This window comes from Nelumbo nucifera, chromosome 2, assembly GCF_055504915.1.
Source record: "Nelumbo nucifera cultivar China Antique chromosome 2, China Antique-T2T, whole genome shotgun sequence".
NCBI classification, from domain to species: Eukaryota; Viridiplantae; Streptophyta; class Magnoliopsida; order Proteales; family Nelumbonaceae; genus Nelumbo; species Nelumbo nucifera.
In genome coordinates, this window is record NC_142650.1 from 75,252,198 (window position 1) to 75,265,864 (window position 13,667).

Below are 13,667 nucleotides of genomic sequence, written 5' to 3' on the forward strand. Positions count from 1 at the left end.
CTCCAACCTGCATTATGCACGAAATCTGCAAATCATACCACCATGCCACGTGCACATCACTGTGGAAATGAATAAAATACGCCCTATATCAGGTACCTCATGACTCATATAAATACCACTAAACCTTGCACAAAGCATTTCCCTTTCCCTATTTTTCTTTCAAACCAAACACAGCACCAAGACTGACATCAACATTGTTTGCAAAATACAAAGCCAAAAACTAATGAAGTGAACCTAAAGGCAAGGTGAAGCAGAATTTGCACTCCCATGCATGTGTTGTTATGTGTACCAGCACAGATGAATTTACACCACACGCAAATGAAAACACAAAGTAGCCTTGCAAATTGCGTATGCGTTTCCAAATTTTGAACCTCGACATGTGCTGTAAGTTGAGAGTAGATAGATCATTAATTGAAAGTGGAGATATGTGTGGTATACTACCATGCCTTCCCTGATATCCAAGTCCTAATTCCTAAACATATTTTAACTAGAATGATGAATCAAGCATGATGCCAATGCCCTATTCTTTTTGCTATTGCCACTCCTTCCCATATTTTCGGTCGTAATTCTGTTCAGGAAGGGAAAGGGAATAGCAAGCGGAGTGATGTTGAAGTTGAACCATTAATGAAATGCTTAAGCAAGAAAAATAAAAGAAATAGAAAGGAAACCAAATATCACCCAGGAACTAAATTCTTTACACTTTTTTAAGCAGCAACAACCATCAACACGGCATAGAATCAACAGCAGCAAATCCAACCTCTTTTATCTGTCCTTTTATCCTTTTTTTTCTATCTTTCAAAGTCCTTCCCCGTCCTACAGAGAAGGGGAAGTAACAAACTCCCTGGGTAGACTAAAAAGATCCTTCCCTGCAAATGGTGATGTCCACTCGTGAGAACCTGCAGAAGATGATGTATCTGTCGCCACCACTCCATCCTGCAATCCCGTGATGCAAACACCACTTGAAGTTGCTGACCTCATTGCAGGCATTGCAGCTGCAGAAGTTGCTGACGACCATGAGTCATACATCCGACTGTTTTTCACAAATGAAGCAAGCCCCAACCACAGCCCATTTGGTCTTGAAGATGTTGACTCCAATGTCCAGTCTATGTTGGTGTAGTCACATTGTGGCATAGAGTCCCCGGTATTCCAATCAACTGGTGAATTTGAACCTGATGCACCTGTTGAGCCCCACCCAGAGAAAAGCCCCAGAGAGGATGGCACAGAAAGAGATGATGAATTCCCTGTGCTGCTCCAAGAACCACCCCAGCCATTTGTTGTGGACTCCATGGGACTGGATGCAAAAGGTTGATACTGAGGTTGGTAGAACTGTTGTGAGCTCATATTGCTCGAACTCAGGCTTGTTGGTGGAATATACGGTAAACTACCGCATGGCTTCATCATTTCCATACCTGCAATACTGTTAGGATACCATCTGGTACTCACAGTAGGGGGCGCATTGATACTTGTGGCTGAGTTCTGCTTTGCATTAGTTGTTTGTGGGCGCTGCATCATGATCACTGGTTCTCTCACTACTCCCGTTTGAAGGTTCTTAACTTCACCTCCAACAACAACATACCGAGTTTCGGTCTTTGTTGGTGGAGGTGCAACTTGGATAGAAGATGCCAAAGAATATGAAACAGAAGGGCTTGACCCCACAGTTGGCCACCTCTTCTCTGCTGGTGCAGCCACTTGCGGCCTTACCCACTCTGATTTTGGCTGGATCCTCCTCAAAGACTGCAAGTTCTTGTTTCCAGATTCAGGAGACACTGCCACCATTGTAGCTGTTGCCTTTGTATAGTTGAAATCTTTTTCATCCCTTCTCTGTTGTATTGTAACAGGAATAGTGGGCTTCGCTCCCTGTCTCATTGGATTGTGGGTGACAGAAACTGCAACCTTACCACTACTGACCACTGGAGGATCTCCAGTTTCTTCTGGCTTCGGCAGAGCAGTAGGTGGATGCTGTTTCTGTGGCTTCAAGGTTTCTGCTGCTTTCTCCAAATCACCTTCACATGCTACGACAACTCTTTCAACCTCCTGCTTTGAGCACTTGAACCTTATCTCCATCTCTGCAATCCGAGCAAGCTCTTCAGCAATATCAATTTTCAAGTTACCCCCACCATCAAGGTTTGAATCCTTATATTGAGCTGCTTCTTCACCTCCCTCAAATAACCATGCAACTGATTCCTCTACCTTGCCTTCATTCAATATAAGAGCCATTGTTGCTCGCTCAGAAGAGAATCCCATAGCCACAAGCTGCTGGGCAAGTGCTTCTAGTTTTCTGGACATGAGATAGCCACTGCACCGCTCATGCAACTCCTGGGCCCTCCTCTCCCTTTGGCGCTGGTGCTTCCTCTCATTCTTCTGTCGGATCTTCTCCCGTTTATCATTGTCTGCACCAGGTATCGTTTCCTGCCGGACAGTACTATTTATCTTTTCTTTTTGTTGATCTTCTGATTCACCAGAGCAACTATCATTATTTGACACAGAATCATATTCTGCCCCAGTCCCAAGAGAGCTCCCAGAATGATCATCTGTCTCATCTATATTTCGGAACCGACCATTACTGTGGGGAGGTGGAGAAGAGACAACTGGTGCTGTCTCAAGGGAATGGAATGTTCCTGAAAGTGGATTGTATGCACTTGCTGGAATGCCATTCCCTGTAGTAGAAGCTGTAGAAGGCTTGGATAAAGCCTTTGGCTGCTCCTTGGCAGCTTTTGCAGAGGACTTGTCCTTAGATTTGGATCTGGAGGCTGGAGACATTTCACTGGTTTCCGAAAGCAGAAGAATCCCTGAAATGTCACAAAGATAAAACGTTTAATTCCTCGGAATATATATCAAAGGATTAAAATCACACAATCAAGTAATAACTTCCCAAGGTTAACATAATGGACAAGAACTTTGTTAATAAAGATTTGCATGCATGCCACAGAGCTTCAGATAAGAAATGAAAGCTATATAACATAATGAGATGTTATAATCATACAATACGTACCAAATGTGAAACTATCAACAGAAACAGATTAATCTCACAATTATTCGACTTATATATTGACTTTCTAAGGTTATATATATATATATATATCAAGGAACTTGGGAGGCACTAGCAAGGGGGTTTATTGCCCAACTATGATAATAGAAGGGCTTCCTTCAAATAAGAACAAAAGGCAATTTATAACATTGCAAGACAAACACTTGTCCATAAGAACAGGAATAGCAAACCGCATGCATATCCATTAGAACTGTTTCTTTGCTTGTTACCCCCATGACTAACAATGGTAGGATATGCCTGACATGAATGAAACAGAAACTTAAATATTTATTGCCCAATACACATATATGCCAAATTGCCAATAAGGCTTAATCCTTTAAAATTTGTAGATTACAGGTTGAAATGCCATTTCCCTACACAATGACACCAACAAACTTAGATCCTTTTTAATCAATAACAATATATAGATCTTCACCTTTTTTATTCAAAAATCTCCATTAAATGGGCAATAACATTGATACTCCACACATCTACAATATTGTCACCAATTCAGGTTATAATACCATATCTTGTACTCAACATAGTGCTAATAGTGTTTACAGGGGAATACGTCGATTCCAGTAAAACTTCATGTTGGTACCCATGGAAATAGAAATGTCATGGAAATATTAGGAAATTCATGAACATTTTAAACCTTCAAGATCTCACGTGATCACTTGAGGTGATACTATACCTATAGTAAAATAAAATGCATATTGAGAAATCACATTGAAACTAAAATTTATTGAACCCAATTCCAGTGCCCACAACAAAAACCTTGCTTCTCCCTCCCTCTCCTCTCAGCTGAGTAGGGGGTACAATGTAAAAGTCCCCCCACCCCTTTCCAAAGTGATCAGATGCCAATAACAAAACTCAGCAATTTATCCTGTTTATTGTGCAACTCTTTAATTCTCTTTTTCCAAAAATTGTAAGGGTACATTTCATTAGAATGGCAAAAGATACAGGAAATTAAAACCCATGTATACTAAGGTTCTGTACAATGAAAATATACAGTCATATGCACTCTGCCCTTTCCCTACCCTTCTTATATACTTCATGTTCTCTTAGACACCTTACAGTTAGCATTCAAACCATAATCAAAATCCTATCATAGGAAACAATGCTAAAACAAGATGTGCATAGAGTTTGTCCACTCCCTACAGTGGCAACTATCATCTATTTGATTTCACTCCATCAGCTCCCCCAAATGTTTGTCTACAATCATTATTTCCCACTACAGCAAGAAAACACAGTCATATGCACTCTATCCTTTTTACTTCCCTTTTTATACACATTCTGTTCTCTTAGACACCTTACAGCTAGAACTCCAACCATAAGCAAAGTCCTATAATAAGAAACAATGCCGAAACTAAATGTGCTTACAGTTTGTATACACCCTACAATCACAGCTACCATCTATTTGATTTCAGTCAGCTGCCTCAAATGTCAATCTAGAATCATTATTCCCACTGTAGCAAGACAACACACAGGTAAGAGTTCTGCATGTAATCAGTGTTGCATGGAGACAGACACAGGAATTGAAATCCAATGCATGTCCAAGAGTCTAGCTTATCAAGATGTGTTGGGTGCTGCCTAACTCAGGGTTCGTAGAGTGAACCAAGCTCGTGAGGGAAGAGGAAACTGAAGGGAAACAGAGAGAGGGGAAGAAAAGGGGATTCAGAGGGAGGGAGAGAGAGAGAGAGAGATTTGTTCAGATGGAATTCCATGGCTCTTTATTTCTTCTTCGGGTTTTTATAGACAGGTAAGTTGTTTACAGTTGCAGTCTGTTACAAGATGGTTACAGCTTGTTGGACTGTTATTCTGTTCTAACAGTCAGCCACTTGGACTACATTCTTGCTGACATGGCTTCTCCCTTTTTTTGTAAACTTGGTAGGCAGGCTGGCTATTCCCGTGCACAGACCCTAGTTTTCCGCAGCTCTTGGTCTTATCAATACCCCCCAGGTTAAGCTGGACCTTGCCCTCAAGGTCAATATGGGGGAACTGGTGTTGCAGTTGTAGATAGGGTTCCCATGTGGCATCCTCTTCCGGTAGTTGTGACCATACAACTAAGGCTTCTGGAACAATGTGGGAGCCTTTTTTGACCCATCTGAAATTAGTGATACGCACCGGCTCTGTTTCTAGGTTCATGTCACTTGAGAATTTTGGAAGATGTGGTTGAGTTATAGCCACTGGTTTCAGGCATTTTTTGAGAACTGAGACATGGAAGACTGGGTGCACATTTGGTGGGAGATCCAATCTGTATGCAAGAGGTCCAATTTTCTCCAAGATCTTGAAGGGTCCAATGTAGCAAGGTGCCAGTTTGTTCCATCTCTGTTTTTGTACAGAAAGCAATTTGTAGAGAAGCAATTTCAAGTAAACCATATCACCAACTTGATAGTGTGCTTCCCTATGGTGTTTATCATATGATTGTTTCTTCCATTGTTGGGCCCGGAGTAGGTTCTGTTTAAGTTCCTATAGAATGCTGTTTCAATTTAGCAGGTGTTCTTCTAGTGAAGCTACTGCTGTGGAGCCCCTTTCATAGGGAATCAGTGCGGGTGGATCACGACCAAATAATGCCCTTAAAGGGATCATCCCAGCCGATATTTGATAGGTAGTGTTGTACCACCATTCAGCCCAATGCAGCCAGCTGAACCATTGTCTCGGCTTTGTTCCGATGAAACATCGTAGATATGTTTCTAAGCAACGATTGACCACCTCCGTTTGCCTATCTGACTGTGGATGGTAGCTTGTGGATTTGCTGAGCTGTACACCTTGGAGGCGAAAAAGTTCTTTCCAAAAGAGGCTGATGAAGACTGGATCTCTGTCAGAAACAATAGACTTTGAGAACCCATGGAGCCGAGCTATTTCCCGCACAAAAGTGTTAGCTACTGTAACTGCAATAAATGGATGTGACAGTGCTAAGAAGTGGCTGTATTTTGCAAGGCAATCAACCACTACTAATATAACTGATTTACCGGCAGAGGTCGGTAGCCCTGTTATAAAATCCATAGAGATATCTTCCCAAACTTGGTTGGGTATGGGTAATGGTTTTAGCAGGCCAGCTGGGAATTGGGCCTCATACTTGCATTGTTGACATACCTGGCATGTAGATATGTATTTCCTTGTGGATTTTAGCATACCCTTCCAATAAAATTGGGACGACATCTCTTATATGTGCGTAGGACTCCCAAGTGTCTACCCATCGGTGTCGCATGGAAGTAATTTATGAGTTGGTCCAAAAGTGCTGAGTCCGCTGGTAACACCATTCTACCTTTATAGTACAGTACTGACCCTTGGATAGAATACCCCGGTTTGTCCCCTGTTTGCTGCAACAATTGTGTCTTTATTGCTTGGAGTTCCTTTCCTTATCACTGCCGACTGCCTCCCTTAGTTGGTCCCACAGTGCTGTCGTGGGTTGTTGGAACACCTACAATTGGAGTATGCTCCCCACTCCATGTTTGGGTTGATGTGACAACGCATCCGCAACCCTATTTGTTGCTCCCGGTTTGTATTCAATAGTGTAATCAAAGCCCATTAACTTTGAGACCAACCGCTGCTGATCTGGAGAAAGGACCCGTTGTTCCAATAGGAATTTCAGAGTTTGGTGATCAGTCTTAATTACAAACTTACGGCCTAGCAGGTAGGAGGGCCAATGCTGACTGCTAATACAACTGCCATCAATTCCTTTGTAGACTGAAGAGTGGTTTTGTGTGATGGATGATGCCTTACTGAAGAAGGCAAGGGGCTGACCATCTTGCATCAGCACTGCTCCCACGCCCAGTCCCGATGCATTGCACTCAACCACAAATGGTTTGTTGAAATCCAGTAAGACTAGAGCTGGTGGGGATGACACCGCTGCTCTTAAGGCTTCAAATGCTACTTGGGTTTTGTTGTCCCAGCTGAATGAGTCCTTCTTTAGAAGGCTATCAATGGGGCTGCAATTATGCCATAGCTTTTAATGAAGCGTCAGTAGTACCCTGTGAGTCCTAGGAATGCCCGGAGTTCCTTGGTGTTACGTGGCGTTGGCCACTGTTGGACGACAGCTATCTTGTCTGGATCTGCTGAGACCCTTTCGTCTTCCACCACATGGCCTAGATAATGTACATGACCATTAGTAGGAGGCGCATCCGGCAATAGTGGGATTCTATGGTCATGATCCCTTGTTGGAGGTAGGTCGTTGGCTCCTTGAAAACTGCAACATATTGATGGAGGATGTTGTGGAGCTGCTGGTTGTATTCAGCTTGAGTTGTTGTATCCTGGGCCTATATGACTTGATCCCCAAATGATGAGCTGATTTGTGTATCATGCTTGTTTCAACATGGATGCCAAGCTTATTGGGCTGGCTCGGCTAGCTAAGTGGCCTTGCAAATGTACTCTAGTCCCTTCTATCATGAAATCCAAAGACAAACAGGCCCAGTCGCAGAGAACAGGCCCAAGTTGCTGCAACCATTGAATTCCCAATACAATGTCAGCCCCACTTAACTCTAGTGGATACAAATCAACCTGAAATTGTTGATCTTGGATGCGTAACCCAGTGTCTGTGCAAATTCCATCGCATTGGAGTGAGGTCCCATTTGCCACATGGACCTTAAATGAGGTTGTGGGCTGAACTGGCAATCCTAATCGTCTAACTACCACAGCGGTTACAAAGTTTAAAGTGCTACCACTGTCAATTAGGATAGACACCTAGCGACCCCGAACTAAACCCGTCACCCTCATGGTTTGGGGTGATGAGAACCATGTCAAGGCCTGTAGCGATATTTCTAGTTGTATAGTCTCGACCCAGTGTTCTTCAATTGACGATCCTTCTTCCGGTTGCTGATCCTCCCCTTCCTCCTCAATGTGTAACAAGAAGGCTTGTTGAGTTTTGCATCTATTACCGGGGACAAACTTTTCTTCACAGTTGTAGCAGAGACCTTTGTCTCGACGATTTTGCATTTCTGCCCACATTAATTTCTTGAATGGAATTACGGGACTCGGGCCTAAGTTACCTAGTGGTTTGCCTAATATGTTGTTGTCTTTAACGAACCTCATCCCTTCTGATCTTGGTGCAGTAAATGATTTGTTCGTTTGTTTCCAGGGCCTGTTTAGACGTCGGGCTCAAGCTATCTTTTCTTCTTGGGTGCGGGCTAGGGTTGTCGCGGCCATTACCGTTGCTGGGTGCATCGCCTTAACCTCCAACTGGATTTCTTCCTTGAGTCCTCCCACAAAAGCTCCGACCAGAGCCTTCTTTGGCCACCCTTGGACTCTCAATGATAGACGTTCAAACACCAATTGGTAATCACAAACACTTCCAATTGTTTTATCTTCGCAAGACTCTCGTCAAAATCTTCATAACCGGAAGCCCCAAATCGGATGCACAGAGCATCCGTGAAGTCGAGCCATGAAATACAAGGATGTCCTCAACAGTACCATTGATACCAAAGGATGGCATCTCAGTCCAAATGCATTGCTGCCAATGCCACCCTATTTGGTCCGATGTCTCGTTATATTCAAAAAATCTTTCCGCCCAACATACCCATGGGATGGGGTCTCCGCCTGAGAAAATTGGGAAGCTCGGTTTGGTGTTTCTCTCCAAGATGGAGCTACTTCTTCGATTGCTTCCTTTGCAAGATTTCTGTTAAAGTATCCTTGATACCTAGCATCTCGCCTGAAACTCGGTGGAGCTCAACTTCCACCTGATCAACCCGGGCCTCCAGGGCTGTAGATCGCATATTGGTCATGCTCTGATACCAATCTGTTAGGTGCTACCTAACTCAGGGTTCGTAGAGTGAACCAACATCGTGAGGGAAGAGGAAACTGAAGGGAAACAGGGATAGGGGAAGAAAAGGGGATTCAGAGGCAGAGAGAGATTTGTTCAAATGGAATTCCATGGCTCTTTATTTCTTCTTTGGGTTTTTATAGACAGGTAAGTTGTTTACAGTTGCAGTCTGTTACAAGATGTTACAGCTTGTTGTAGGACTGTTATTCTGTTCTAACAGTCAGCCACTTGGACTACATTCTTGCTAACGTGACTTCTCCCTTTTTTTGTAAACTTGGTAGGTAGGTTGGCTATTCCCATGCACAGGCCTTGGTTTGTCGCAGCTCTTGGTCTTATCAAGATGAGAAAACATGGATTCATGGAACATCATGGAAAAGTATATACTATTAAAATAATTCATATTTTATGAATTCTAACATTATATACCTGCAAAAAAAATTGCCCTTTTAACCAAGTAATGTTTGATATAAAAAAATAGCATAAATCTTATACATTAGCTGCTATTTATGTCAAATAAGCTAGGAGATTAAAAGGAAATGTTACATAGAAGTGTCCTTAAGAAACCACGGAGTGTAGAACTTCAATGTGTGCCCAACATGAGCACATTGTCCTTTTGGGAGAGGTAGTGATTTAAAAAGCACACGTAGGCACACAGGAAAGGTGCATTTTAAGGTATGTGCCTCACCTAGACCCTAGGAATACCACTTTCAAAAGGCACATGCCTAGTGTGCCTAGACATGTGTCTGATGCACCTTGCACCTCAGACCAGGCATGTGTTTTTTTATCCTTTTGAGTTGTTTGGTGTTTCTTAAGAACCCCCTATTTGTTAATGTTGTCCATTGATCCATCCTAATAAAAGATATTTTTAAAAGATAATTAAAATAATAAAATCATTTTTATGGATTAAGAATTTAACACCCTAACGTGGATTTGTTTGAGCTTGCCTCAAGGGGTTTTGTATAAAGACATTTTGTGTTGTAGAATTAGGAATGAAAGATGTAACATGACACTAACCATTTGAAATAATGCAACTGAGAAAGATATAAAGAAACTAAAAGTTTGGCATACTTGAATATGTTTTGTATGCTATTTTTTTATTTTATTTTTGCAGTTTTCACTTTGAATATGTTTTATACGTTATGTTTATACATTTAAATTTGAGCTAATAGGTGTTTTAAAACATTTAGTTTAAAATTAAAGTTTGAAATTTTTTAATTAATACTATTTCTCAGTATTTTCTTAATTCGCTTTGAATTTTTACCTTTCTGCATTTTTTATTTTTCTTTAAATTTTGCACCTTACTTCAAACAGGCATGTGCCTCGCCTTTGCACTTTTTTGCACCTTGTGCTTTTAAAACACTTTGGAGAGGCCACACAACACCACATGCAATGTACACCATCTACCCAACATTGCATGCAATGAAACAATGTACACCACACAACACTGCATGCTAGTGCTTTCATGCTATTGACTCTTCCAAAATAGAAAATCTTTTAAAGAACTGTGGGACTCACTCACAGATATATCTTTCTAGATCTTAATCAAATAAATATGCCCCATCAAAAGTGACTGAATTTTTACTTTCCAATTGGTTAATGCCTCTCAGCAAGGAATTTAAATCAAACTTCTCTAAGAACCCAGTATCAATAATGGTGTTACAAAAGAAATAATGCAAGAAAGAACATTGTTTATGGAAAGGGACATCAACCCCCTATTGCAACAAATTGTGCTCTCCTTTTCAGACAAAACCTTACACACCATGTGGATGACAACTCCAAAATGGACAGCATAAACTGATCATAAACATTATCTTCATGTAAGCTTTTGGGGTTGGCTGCATGAATCCTGTTTCACCACTCCATTCTCTTTAGTATCATATCCACTTTTAAATAATGAGAACTTCAATCATTCCTTACTACTTCCACTATGTTCTTTTTAGTCTGCCCGAACTTATCAGAAACATATCATTTAAAAATTTTGTGTACAGCCATGTCAGAACAAGAATACCTTCATACTGCAACTCCTTAATAGTATCTTTAAAGACACAAAGTTTCTAGGATTTTTTTTTTGGCAAGTAACAAATTTCTACAACAATAAATATAGCGCTAAACAGAACGGAATGGTGAAACAAGACTCATGTACAACACCATATAGATGGGATTAGGCTTAGATGATGATGAAAAAAAATTATTTCAACAATGTCAAAAACAAAAGCAAATGTTATTTGTTGCAGTTTTAATGGATAAGCTAGAGTAATTGCAGATTTCCCGAATTGAGATATTGCCTCAGGCTCAAGATTTAAACTTTAAAATGTCAATGTCTGGAAATGTCAGTCATCCAAATATCGGATGGAAATATTGTAAAAATTATAGACATGGTGGAAACATTGTAAAATATGCAAAATATAGAATGGTATTTTATGAAATGACAAAGGAACCATAGGCACACCTTTTTAAATTATTATCTTGTTCCAAGTTATTAAACAAAACTAAGAAACTAAGGTTATAGACAAAAGAATACATTCTGAAATTGCCTTGTAAACCTTAAGCTTTAGAACTTCCTGATAGAATTAGTTAAAGCAAAATTTAAACTCATAGAAAATGAAATGGTTGTAACAGATCAAATCTACATCAGAAACAAAAACTATTATTTAGCTTCATGTTTGAAATGAATATTGAACTAGCTCAAAGTTGTAATCATGTAAGTTAGGTGGACAATAACTTGTTACTTCACATATCTACAATATTGTGACCAACTTATGTTATAATACTATCTCTTGTACTCCACATAGTACTGGTAGTGTTCAAAAGGAATATGCCAATTCTAGTAAAATTACAGGTTGCTACCCATGGAAGTGAAAATGGAAATATGTCATTGATACTATCTCTTGCACTCCACGTAGGTCTGGTAGTGTCCATTGGGGAAATGTCGATTCCAATAAAATTTTATGTTGCTACCCATGGAAATGGAAATATGTCATGGAAATATTAGGGAAATTAGGGACATTTTAAACCATGCTAGTCAAGCTAATAAAACTATCAATCCACCACAAGTTAACTACCATAGTGATCAAAGCAAATAAAGAAGAGAATAAAAACTCAACTGTTCTCCACTAATGGGTATACCATACATGGCAGATTGGCAGTAAACCTTTTTTGGTAAGCAAATGGGCTACACAATGGGGGAGACCCTTCCACAAACCCAAGACCCCCCACAACCCTGGTGAGGGTGGGATTTGATTCTATGTCTCTGCTACGACCAGCTAGAGACCTTACCAACAAGCCAGCTGGTACCTTTGGCAGTAAACTGCAGCATTGGATAAATAAAAAATGCACACATAAGAAAAAAAATGTATGCGTGGCACCAGATTAACCAAGATGAAGTATAAATTCCTGTAGAACTCATTTTAGTTTCAAGTACTTCTATAGTTTTATTTCCTGGTGCTCGCCGTTGCATAGATTAATCATCGAACAATGTACAAAAATGTGAGAGGATCACAGAACTATATGTTCTCCATCTAACCAAACGACCAACTCCAGGGAGTGGAAAATAACCAAGCCCCCAAACAACAGTTAAGTGCAAACATATATTGGAAAACAAACGTAAACTCTGCAGGCTAATCATTATCCGCATTGAATATCATTCCAGATTCAGTCCATCCAACAACTCAGAACTAGATTTCCCAAATGAGAAAAAAATAAAAAAAAATGAGTATATTTCTTAAAATTCTACAATCTCAGGAACACTACTACCGTCCAAAAATTCAGATCACGTTCACATCCCAAAAAAAATCGAAAAGAAAACCTAATCTGGAATCTTCAAACTTCGTCCTACTGCATCAAAACTGAACCCTAACTCAACTGCCACGCACGATACCAAAGATCTCAATAACATCTTCCCTCACTCATAATGCCCAAACGAACCAGAGATCAAAATCCAGAAACAAGAAAACCACATTACCAATCGAATCACGAAACCCCAACGGTCAAAAAACCAAAATCCCAAGCCGATCCACCACAGACCACGAAGCATACCAGAAAACCCAAACATGAAACACAAAATCAAATAAAAGAACGAAAAGGTAGAAACAACTGAGAGCAAACCAGCAACCAGACTCCGAAGAGAAATTAGAGAAACTAACCTGGCGAAGAGAAGCCGATCGGGCGGTCCTTCTTCAATGGCGATCCGGAACCGAAACCTGGAAATGAAGATTGGAAGGGTGAAACGGAAAGCAGACAAAATTAGGGTTTTGGTTGCGAGATTAAAATTTTGGGGTAAGCAAGCGAGCAAGGGAAAATAACAGAACGGGTGTTGTGTTCTCGTCGTCTGCTCGCTCTCTCGATCTCTCGTTCCTTGTTTCCCTTTTTTTCTTTTTCTTTTTCTTTTTTTTTATTTTTACTTTTTATTTTTTATAATTTTATTTATTGTCATTTTCTCTATTTTCTGTGCGCGAAATGAACATTTTGGGCGAATTAATTGGAGATTTGGAGTCCGTCGATTTACCTAAATAGAGATCGGCCGGCACTCGAGTCCGAACCAAATGGGAAAGTCTCCGTATAAAAGGCTGTTAAATACCGGGCGTTTCGAATTCATCGGCAAATAAAACACGGATCGGTTCTTTAGGGGTGCAAATCGGGCCGGGTTGATGTCAATCTAACCCAACCAGGTCTAGAAGTTGGTAGGGGTGCAAATGGGTCGGATGATTCAAAGTTCAATCTTGTTTTGTTGAATTCGGATATCTCTATTTTGGATCTTCAAGTCGGTAGGATAATAGGATCTGATGGAGGGTGATTTGGCCCGACCTCGTAGCACGGGGACACGTGGGTACAACCTGGCATAAGTGACAGCTTAGCGTGGCAGCCTGGCCATAACTCGGC

At 40.7% G+C, this 13,667-nt stretch overlaps 1 protein-coding gene across 2 annotated transcripts; it reads right to left on the reverse strand.

Annotated features, from left to right (window-relative positions):
• Nucleotides 1-647: 647 nt before the first annotated feature.
• LOC104588773 (uncharacterized) lies at nt 648-13,191 on the reverse strand. Of its 2 annotated transcripts, XM_088899380.1 has the most exons (3): nt 12,932-13,183; nt 11,894-12,096; nt 648-2,789 (listed from the first exon to the last, which is right to left on the reverse strand). In XM_088899380.1, the coding sequence occupies exons 2-3, from the start codon at nt 11,916-11,918 to the stop codon at nt 814-816; spliced, it is 2,001 nt and encodes a 666-aa protein (XP_088755506.1). In that variant the 5' UTR covers nt 11,919-12,096; nt 12,932-13,183; the 3' UTR covers nt 648-813. The 2 variants fall into 2 exon arrangements, with proteins under 2 accessions (XP_088755506.1, XP_010245149.1); XM_010246847.3 differs by lacking the exon at nt 11,894-12,096 and having other exon boundaries at nt 12,932-13,191.
• Between the last annotated feature and the right edge of the window lie 476 nt (nt 13,192-13,667).